The 10,713-nt window shown below is 35.5% G+C and overlaps 1 protein-coding gene across 1 annotated transcript; it reads right to left on the reverse strand.

Moving 5' to 3' along the window:
• Positions 1-6,154: 6,154 nt before the first annotated feature.
• On the reverse strand, positions 6,155-8,478 carry LOC147921544 (putative inorganic phosphate transporter 1-3). Its single transcript, XM_087497429.1, has 3 exons — positions 8,250-8,478; positions 7,620-8,040; positions 6,155-7,500 (listed from the first exon to the last, which is right to left on the reverse strand). The coding sequence occupies exons 2-3, from the start codon at positions 8,018-8,020 to the stop codon at positions 6,348-6,350; spliced, it is 1,554 nt and encodes a 517-aa protein (XP_087353555.1). The 5' UTR covers positions 8,021-8,040; positions 8,250-8,478; the 3' UTR covers positions 6,155-6,347.
• Positions 8,479-10,713: the final 2,235 nt, after the last annotated feature.

Raw genomic sequence — 10,713 nt, forward strand, 5'->3', positions numbered from 1 at the left:
TTATTTATACTCAAATTTTCGTAGTTTATGTCTTGTTTTATCTCATAATTTTCGTAGATTAATATGCATGAAACAACAATCCTAGACAACAATTTTAATCTAGCATGCAATAATTTCCTTTTACTAAATTTTCCTTTTTCTTAAATTTCCTTTTTCTAGATTAGGATTAAGACAAAGTTTTAGGAAATATTTTCTAGGATTTTAGGATAATGTCTATAATTTAATTTGGGGTTACCCTAATTTATTTTCTCATGCAACAAGCAAACAATCAATTTAATTCCTTGCATAATTGGTTTAATTCACAAACAATCTAAGCAGCCCTAACCTCACAATATCCGATTTTAGAGTTTTAAAGTTTTAGGGTTTTAGGGTCTAAAACTTAGGGTTTCTGTTTCTTGATTGTTTACTTGTACGTTTTTAGGGTTCCATTAATTTACATGATCAGATTCGATTCATATGTTCATAAGGGGGTTTAGATTTTACCTTCACCGATTTTGGGGTTGACCAGATATGAACCGGGAGCTAAAGACCTCGGTTTTACTATTCTCTCGATCACGAACCTCGGCCTGGACAGCAGGAAGAACCGATCACAAACGGATCTCCGAACAGAACTCACCTCGGACAAAATCGGACCACGAACTTGGACTAGTCGACGACGAGAATCTGATCACGAACGGTAGCCGTCGACGAACTTGGACGGATCACGGACAAAAATTGATCGCCGATTTTGGACGAACAAGGACTTTTGTGCGGCGGCGGTTTAGGGTTTTTAGGGTTTTTCTCAGTTGGAGTTTTAGGGCAAACTCGTGCTGATAACGTGTTGTAAACTAGATAAACTCGAAGGAGGTTTTCTCTTCTTATTCTTATTCATTATGTTCGATAATCATACATATATATAGTGAAGGGACAAAGCCCAAATACATTAGGACTAAACCGACTTAGACTAAGAGGAGGTGGCTGATGGGCCTTATGGTATTGGATGTATATGGGCCGTGTATGGGTCGTGTATGGGCCGGTTATGGAAATCCACCATCCGTGTTTTACAACATACTTATATATATATATATATATATACTAGATAAAGACCCGCCCTATATGCGGATTTAAGTTTTATAAATAAAATAAAATTTAATAAAAATATATTAAAATTTATTGTACATAATTTATAAACAAATTTTTGCTATAATACACTGATTTTTACCTAAATACAAATCTTTTATGTATGTTACCATTAAAAGTGTTTTTTTTACTCCTAGGTATATTGTATGTTACAAATCTATTATTTACCACCACCTATAAAATGTCTATATGAACAAATTAAGCCAACTATTATATGTCTCTTTATTTTCACTTTTACATAATTTCTTTAATCACTAAAATTGTTAACTCAAAAAACATCTTGAATAAAAAATAAATTACGTCACAATAGTGTATGACTAACCATAGAGAGAACATTGGTTCTGTCTTCCTCCTTTATGGAGAGAACCTTGCGTCCAACCTCCTCCACCATGGACAGAACCTTCGCTCCGCCTTCCTTCCTTGGGGAGATAACCTTGAGTCCAACCTCCCACACCTTCCTCCCTTGGGGAGATAACCTTGCGTCCAACCTCCTCCACCATAGAGAGAATCTCGGCTCTGCCCTCGTCCTGTGTGGAGAGAACATGTTCACGTCTTTTTGCTATCTCAAAGTGGCTTGCTCCAGCAACCAATGAAACCAAAGACCCATTTCCAACGTTATAAAATCTTTTGATAGGAAATAATGTTAAATTTCCAATATATTCATGGAAGCTTCTTTGACACACCATGATGTAGCTTCTATCTTCAATCTCCTATGGATCTATCAACAACGATTTATGTTTTTTCAATCTATCTATGTTTGTTGTAGGCTTGTGTTTGATTAGCCTATTTTATCATTCCATTAGGTTGATGACCTTCTCCTCTTTATCTTCTTTTGAGATTGAACGAATGGTAACAATTATGTTTGCACAAAAAAAGGTCTATGACCAACTAATCAAGGTTGAGAAATTAGATTAAAAATAATTTGACATAATTAATGAAATAATAGAAAATTATAAACACGATAATATATAAATATCAAATAATTCAAAGATGAAAATATAAATTAAATAAAACAATCTAAACCTACTACAATAAATTTTAAAATACAGTATTAGAAAAAGAAGATGCATATATTAATCTTCCATTTTTTTTTGGTCAACATATTAATCTTATCTATTCCAAACTGAAAAAAATAGAAAGTAGGAGTATATTTTGATTTAAAAATATAAAGAAAATTTGTCTTGCCATTAAAAAGTTTGACCAATAGAACAAAGTTGAAAGCAATATTTTTGAATAAATTATTTTGTAAGATGAATAATATGAGACGATCTATGTTTATATAGAAGTGAGTATTTAAATTTTTTAGAATTAATATTTTTTTTTATATTTTCCTTACTCCCTTTTCCTATTTTATGAGAAAATTTATTTAAGTGAGCTTATTATTTTTCTAAAAATTTCTTGCTTCCCACTTTCTTGTAAGACGTACTATCGTTTGACGATAAGAACGCTTTCTGTTTAGTTGATCTAATGTTATATAATCTATATTGTTATCTTGCATTTGTGTATTCATCTTTTTTTATGCTACTTGTCCTCCAAATTAAAAGAAATAATAATAGCACTATGAGAAATTTGTTAATCCCAAAAAACCTTAGTTATTATGCATAAGAAACTTTGTTAACCGTTGTCAAAAAAAAAAAAACTTTGTTAACACTTCAAAGTCTAGTTGTCAAAAAAAAAAAACTTTGTTAATACTTCAAAGTCAAAGAATGAATAGTATGCATTAGGGTTTTGCGAAAAAAAACCCTCCAATTAGTTTTGTTTTGCTAGATAAACCTCCATGTGAAGACATTGCAAGTCAATCCTACAAACTAAGTCACCCGCAATATAGCCCATTCCCTTATCGATGACGTGGCAGCCGTTTAACCCGTTTAAAAAAGTAACGGAGATCAAAACGACGCCGTTTGCTTCTCCTGAAAAATGACAGACTTAGAAAAATCATGTTGTTTTACACAAAAAAAATCATGCTGTTTTACAAGATAACAAACCCATGATTTAAACATAAAGGTTTAACACAAATGAACTCAAACGTTTAACATAAAGGTTTGACAGTTTGAGGATGCTTAAAACACACAAAAATAAGTTTTGACAATGCTTAAAAACACAGACACGATTCAACTTCTCATTTCTTCTTTCCACGGCCATGTGAAACCTCTATTTTTTTCCGTTCCCTGGCTTGATACAGACTGCTTGGTAGTATAGTGTTGTCTCGTGCATCAGTCACGGACCTCCCTACTTGAATGTAGTCGTCACCAGTTACAGGGCTGGTGAATACACCATAACCTGCCTACAACAATCACAAGACAACATCAGTTTTTTTTTTGTTTATTGGCCAAACTAAACAGTCCAGTACTAAGAATCAACAAACTAAAAGTTGGAAAATCTCACTCTTTGTAGATACATGGGCCCTGTGTCATACAAAGGCAGTCTCTTAGGAGTTGGTTGAGAAGATGATGCATCATCATGCTGACTTTTTCGAGGTCTTCCAGGACGTCTTTTTGGAAGTGCAGATGAAAGGGTTGGAAGATCTTCAAGACAAAGTTCAGAAGTCGTGGCTGTATTTGCAAGTGGTTGTGATGATGATGCACCATAAGGCTGAGTTTTTTGAGGTCTACCAGGACGTCTTGTTGGAACAGCAGATGAAAGGCTGGGAAGTTCAGTAGTAGAGGCTGATGCAAATGGAGTTTTTGCAGCAGCTGTCTTTCTTGGTCTACCTGGTGGTTTCTTTGGCGGCTTACGCATTGGTCCATTCTTGCATTTCAGCTTGTTATTGGCCTTCTTGTCCACATATGCTGCAATGCTGTACATAAAATGGGGACAACAAAGTCAAACAACAAAAAATGCAAAGAAACTACAAATACAAAAAAAAAAAAAAAAACGAGATTGATGCGTTCTTACAATTTTGGTTCCATTTTTAGACGGTTTGGTAGCTTTGGTCGCTTCTCTTGGTTCACCCTTCTCTCTCTTTCACTTCTTTCCTGGTGGTCTTCCACCGGGCCTCTTGTAAGGAGGCGGCAAGACTCGAACATCTGTAGTGACCTCCCACAGGTTCATTCCATTCACACCACAAAAATGAATCAATTTTATTGTATTGATCACCAATACAAAACTTCTTGTACTTACCCTCATCCACCTCAACATGTCGACTGTCATCATCATCATCACCATCATCTGACTCATCATCTTCCAACTGATTCTCATCACCATCATCATCTGACTCAGAGCCACTACGACCATCATCTTCAGCAGCAGCCAATACTTCCTCAGTCTCATGTTCTGACAAGTATCTCATCGCATTATAATCAACATGCCTACCTATGTAAGGATCATCTTCCCTAACAACAAACAAAGTTAATGCCCCAGATCCAATTGCATAATGAATCACCTTCTGTAAGACGTCATCGTTATCAACATCTTCTTTCTTCTCAGGAGTTTCTGGTGGAAACCAAGACACTTTCTCCATGTTTTCTTCATACTCGAGGTGTTGCTCAAGGAGAACTAAAACCGTACCTAGTCTGAATGATTCAGCTGATACCAAACCCACTCTATGTGGCTCTCCTCCAAGATATTGGTCATCAGTTGACCAATATCCTCCAGCACGTATAAACAAATCGAAGCTGGACACAAAAAATAATAACAACCTAAGTTTTCCGAATTTTGAATATAACCAAAGTAATACAAGCTTCGATTTATGGTAATCAAAGCAATAGAAGCTTCGATTATTACCTCATTGTTGACCTCTTATGCTTCTCTAACAGTCGAATCCTCCTCCTCAAATCGTTTCCCTTCCAATTGAATAGAACCCAACACAATTACGAACCTTATAAAACGATGAAGTCTCACATTTCTCACGAATTCCCGAATTCCTGAATCCCGAATATGTTGCAGGTTTCCTAATTCCCGAATCTCTATTTTCCCCAAATCGAACAATTACAAACCCTAATTTCCAAAATTGAATGATGAACACAACAAATCTATATTAGAATGATGAACACTCTTAACATTTCGCAGCATCTCTCTCTGTTTCCCCCAAATCGATTTTATGAACCCTAATTTTCTTCTTTGTTTTTGTTGAAGAAGATTGGGTTTGTGTCTTTTTTTTGAGTGTAAAACAGCATGATTTTTAAGTCTGTGTCGTTTTTCAAGAGAAGCAAACGGCGTCGTTTTGATCTCCGTTAACGTTTTTAAACGGGTTAAACGGCTGCCACGTCATCGATACGGGAAAGGACTATTTTGCGTGTGACTTTAGAGTTTGTAGGATTGACTTGCAATATCTTGACATGGAGGGTTATCTTGCAAAAAAAACTAATTGGAGGGTTTTTTTTGCACAAAACCCTGTGCATTATGAAATTGAGAATCAAAACAAACTTCAAAAGAAACAACTACAAAAACACATAGTAATATCTAGAAATCTTTTTATATAGTTGCTTCGATTAAACAACAAACAAATTGCTTTCGAGACTTGTTCAAGAACAAGGATCTGTCAAACAAAAGGTTAATAAAAAACAAAGAAACAAATTTTACAAAAAAAACAAAACTAATCGAAATTATTTTGTTTGGTGAAAAATATGTCATCATCTCTTTGCTTATATAGAGGGGTGTATTTACAATATTTTTCCTTGTAAAATTAACAAAGTATTTTTTTAATATAATAAGATTACAATTATCTTATGCATCAAACCAAGCTTAATAACTATAATTTCTGATCGTTAAAATTGATACGTGTCATGATCTAATGAATTACTAGCTTTGATATATGATTTCTGATCGTTAAAATTGACACGTGTCACGATATGATGAGTTATTAATTTGGATATTTAATCGTTAAAACTGACACATGTCATGATCTGGTGAGTTTTTAACTGATTGTTAAAACTAATACGTGTCACAATTTTTGAGAACCAAGGTTTATATAATAAGATATGTATAAACTAATAATATAGAAATGTATATAAACTATTTTAAATAAAATTATGGAAAAGTATTAAAATAATTTTCATGTGTATTACATGAGCCGTTGTTAAGAGGCGAACACTTGTTTTATAGTAATAAACATAACATGAATTTGCTTCTTAGGAGTTCTTTGAAAACTGATCAATGGTTACACTTACACACTAAGAAAAAAACAAAAAGCAAACGTAGAGGTGCACAATATCATATCACAAAAAAAAATGAAACATTAAAATGACGAAAACGAATAACAAATATATATTAACAATATGACGGAGTAATCATTTCTCAACCTCAGCTTCACCGGAGAGTTCTTCAAGGGACTTGCCCTTTGGCTCAGGGACAAGGAATGTGAAGAGCATACCAATAAAGTTGATAACACCAAGCATGATCAATGAGTTCTTGACTCCAATACCCGGTGGGTATCCTGCGTCTGTCTTGGCTGGATCCTGTGATTGAGCCGCATATAGGAACCCGAAGGCTCCAACAATGGCTCCAGCCTTACCTGTCGCAGCTGATATTCCGTGGCATGTGGACCTTAATCTAGCTGGGAAGATCTCAGCAGGGACAATGAAAGTGGTTGCATTTGGTCCAAAGTTAGCGAAGAAAAAGGTGAGGGAGTACATAATCACGAATCCAATACGGTTGTCTGGTTTGATCCAGTGGTTGTAAGGGAAGGCAATGGCAAACATAAATACCGTCATGAAGAAGAATCCCATTAGCTGGATTGCAAACCTTCCCATGATATCAATAAAAGCCACGGTGAACCAGTACCCTGGGACAGTACTGCAAAGCGCGATGAGAGTCTGAGCCCTAGCGATCTTGAAAACCTCATGAACAGCATTCATGGTGCCTGCCTTTGGAATCCATCCAATGGCCGAAAAAATATCCTTTTGGAACAAATTTTGGCTGTAGAAAGCAATGTCAAGCAAGAACCAAGTTGAGGTACACCCAAGGAGTGGAAGCCCGTGGCGCCTAAGGAATTCCTTGGAGAACAATCCATAGTTCAGTTTTGGGTCCTCCGCCCTTTCTTCAACTTCAAGCTCTACTTGTAAGACTTTGGACATGTCTTTTGTTGCTTGTTTAATGTCCTTGGCAACTAAAGCCGTGTAACGAGCGGTTTCAGGCATCTTCATACGCCAATAGAAGGTCATGGCCGCAGGTATAGCGCCAAACATGACAATGATACGCCAAATGTAATCAGCTTCCGGAGGCGTTGAGAGAACCCTGTCTTGGTCATAGGTCGGCGATGGAAACTGTTTGTCGAAAATGGAAGAGACTGCAAGAGCCACAAAACCACCAGCCAAGATACCGACACCTTGCATAGCAAAGACGGCAGCGATGAAAGCCCCACGAGTCTTCTTGTTAGCATATTCAGACATGATGGTGGCTGAAAGAGGGTAGTCACCTCCAATGCCAAACCCGAGCCAAAACCTATACATAACCGTTCAAATATTAATATTTTTTTGTTTCATTTGTTTTTGGAGGTTGTAACTATCATGTGGATGATCTCATGTTCATAGATAAAACAGTTTTGACCGTGATAATTGTACCTGAAAAAGCAAAGAGTGGTCATGACACCCTTGGCTTGGTTTCCAAAGGAGAGACCCGAAGCAATAGAACACACGATCATCATGATCAAAGTCAGACCGTAGACTTTTTTCCTTCCTAGCTTGTCACCAAGCCATCCGAAGAAGAGCTGACCAGCAAGAGTCCCACAGAGGGCAACACCATTGACTGCTGCCGCAACATGAGGGGGAAGGGAGCCAGGCTTTGCTGACTCCGGATTGAAGTAGTAGAGGCGTCCTAGGAGCTTCGTCACCAAGGACACACAAAAAAGATCATAGGCATCCGTAAAGAAACCCATACCGGCAATGACAATCGCCGTGAAATGATAAAGTTGCGTCTTCGCAACATCGAGTGCTTTTAGCACTCCTAGTTGCTGGTCGGCCATCTGAGTCTCTTTTGTCTCTCCTGTTTTCATGCAGTAAAAATAAAAAATTTCGTATTAAATTTCTTTTTGTAAATTTGTACTACAAGTTTTTTTTTCAGACTAAATACTTATCCAATTAAGAGAAGAACTTTTGAAGTTAAGCTAATTAATATACATATAATAATCAAATTATTTAAGCAAGTACTACTATATATTTGAAATCATATTATAAACTTGTACGCATTCTTACCCTCACGTTGTGTTAATTGGTGTTGAAGGACGAGGCAAGAGAGAGAGCTATCGAGATCGAAAGAGAGAGAGAGAGAGAGAGAGAGAGAGAGATGGTGAGGGTTGTGACATTGTGGTGGCTGAGACGGTCGACATTTATAGAGAAGATCGGTGAAGCATAGTCTCTGGTATCTTAAGGGTATATCCACATTTTAATTCAATTTAATGTTTGTTTTGCCAGCACCTTCGTCACTTATCTGTCTTGCTCTTCTGCGTTATTGTATGGTCTGCACATAGTGTATCTTCTTTTTAATAATCTATTATTAGTGTAGATGACTTATTTAATCAATTCTTGCTTTTGACTAATAGGCAATTAGCTGTTCTCTGAAGGGGATAAGTTCAGGTAATAAGTACGTACGTACCCGTAAAAGTATATATGAGTTAGAATTATTATTAAAACTCAATATATACATCGATTAGTAATGTTACTTTTTTCGATTTTTTTTTTAAATAAAAATATCTTTCAAAATTTTACTTAACCGGCAATATTTTACAGGTGTTCAACGGTAATTAATAAATTCTCCTTGTCCATGTGTCGTTAGAATTTGAAATTACCACTAGATAGTAGTGCCTTTGGCCATGTTTGTTTTCAAGTCGCTGAATGAGGTAAGAGAAAGATGCGGACGTGTCTATTAGAGTGAGACAAAGTGTCGCAGGGGGGAGAGAGAAGTCGCCGGATTTTCTAGCGACCCTTGCGGCAGCTAATCTGAACAGTGCAGCGACTCTTCTTCACACCAGCAGCGACTCCTCTTCTCATTAGTTTGAGCTGTTTTTGCCTATTTTTCTGTTGCAGTCGCTCATTCAGAGACTTGAAAACGAGCAGGGCCTAAGACTATTGTTCCGTTGTTCGTTGGTATTTTATTACAAGTTTTCGAGAATGTTTTTTGATGGTAATAAAAAATTTCACCGCATTTTTTAATAGAAATTATAAGTATATATATTAAAAAGTCTATAAAATATAATCGTTGTATTCATCTGTCGAAAAATTTGTGATTCGTTACATTATGTGTGTGTTGAACATTAAGTTTACTGAACCGATTACGAGTCTAGATTAAAATATGACACACACATAATGTAAATTAAATCAAATACAACAAATATTTTTTATTTAAACTAACGGATCAAAATATTTTCCTGCGTATTTTCCTGCGTAAAACAGCACGGGTTACTAGTATATCAAAAAGTCTATAAAATATAATCCTTCTATTCATCTGTCGAAAAATTTGGATATTTTTGGCGGTTCTTTAATAACTTGTTATAGTTCTGATTATTTATTTTTTCGAGTACGTATTCTGATTGCTATTGTTGTTCACAAAACGTAGTCCAGTTTGGTTCTCGAAATTACTCGGTTGACTTTAATTAGGCAAACGAAAATGAATTGTTTATATGAGTTTTCATGTTACAAGTTTCTTTTATTTAATTACCTCTTATTTTATTGTAAACCATCTAACAAGTTATCTTATATATATGACATATCACGTATCTCCGTACTCTGGTCCACTTTAGTTGCTTTGCAACTTAGATTAATGAAAAAATCACTGTCCATAAAAAGTCAGCCCTTTTCTTAGAAGGCAAAAAAAAAGACCACAACACTTTAGTCGATCTGTGAAATGAAAGTGAATTATGTTCAAAAGTTATTTTCGAAACTATGTCCAAACTATTTTAGACCTGATCTGTTGTATTCATCAGACGCACGTAGTTTACAATTTTATTTTATGCATCATGGTATATACTCCATAATAATACTATTAATGCAATTTTACAGTTATTGCTAAAGCTATACAGTTGCTAGTTGCTACAAATAAATATAGCTGTAGCAATCACAAAAATATATTTGTTAATTAGTAGTATGTTATATATATATATATATATATATATATATATATATATATATATATAGTTGCTTCAAAAGTCAGCGTGGTGTTATTGTTGTTTATTTTTGTTGATTACTGCGACGACGGGATAAAGTCAAACAAAGCGATATTTTGAGGTTAGAGCCGACTTGAATATGATAGTAGTAGACTCGGGACAATAGATAAATAAATGTGTCCAAAGACACATCAAGCTTTTACCTATTTCAATGTAAAACTAACATGAGCGAAGAAGAAATACTTGGCATATCATAAGAAGTTTTTATGCGATCGTGAGAATTTTCGATCCCTTGTGAGTGATAAACCCCATTACGTCTACACAAGGAGAAAGAAGAGTGAAGAAACAACACGTGCGTCTTGAAAAAGCACGTGCAGAAGGATAATATCAATTGTATATAGATTTGGATGAATCTGTTTAAGATCTTTATGCATTGTTTGTTATAGCTAGCGACATATCAGGAGTTGAGTTGATGAACTGGTGATGTGCCGGTGGCTCATTCCGTTATAGACAGTGTATCGGAGTTTGATAGTAATAAAGTTTGAATACTTTTTTCT

Source organism: Camelina sativa, chromosome 18, assembly GCF_030686135.1.
Source record: "Camelina sativa cultivar CO46 ecotype springtype chromosome 18, ASM3068613v1".
In the NCBI taxonomy this organism is placed as follows: domain Eukaryota; kingdom Viridiplantae; phylum Streptophyta; class Magnoliopsida; order Brassicales; family Brassicaceae; genus Camelina; species Camelina sativa.

Bases quoted from the DNA above. Each gene is read 5' to 3' on its own strand.
- LOC147921544 (XM_087497429.1), bottom strand. From the start codon at position 8,020: ATGGCCGACCAGCAACTAGGAGTGCTAAAAGCACTCGATGTTGCGAAG. The intron at 7,501-7,619 runs GTACAATTATCA...GGTTATGTATAG, and splicing joins ACCACTCTTTGCTTTTTCAG to GTTTTGGCTCGGGTTTGGCA.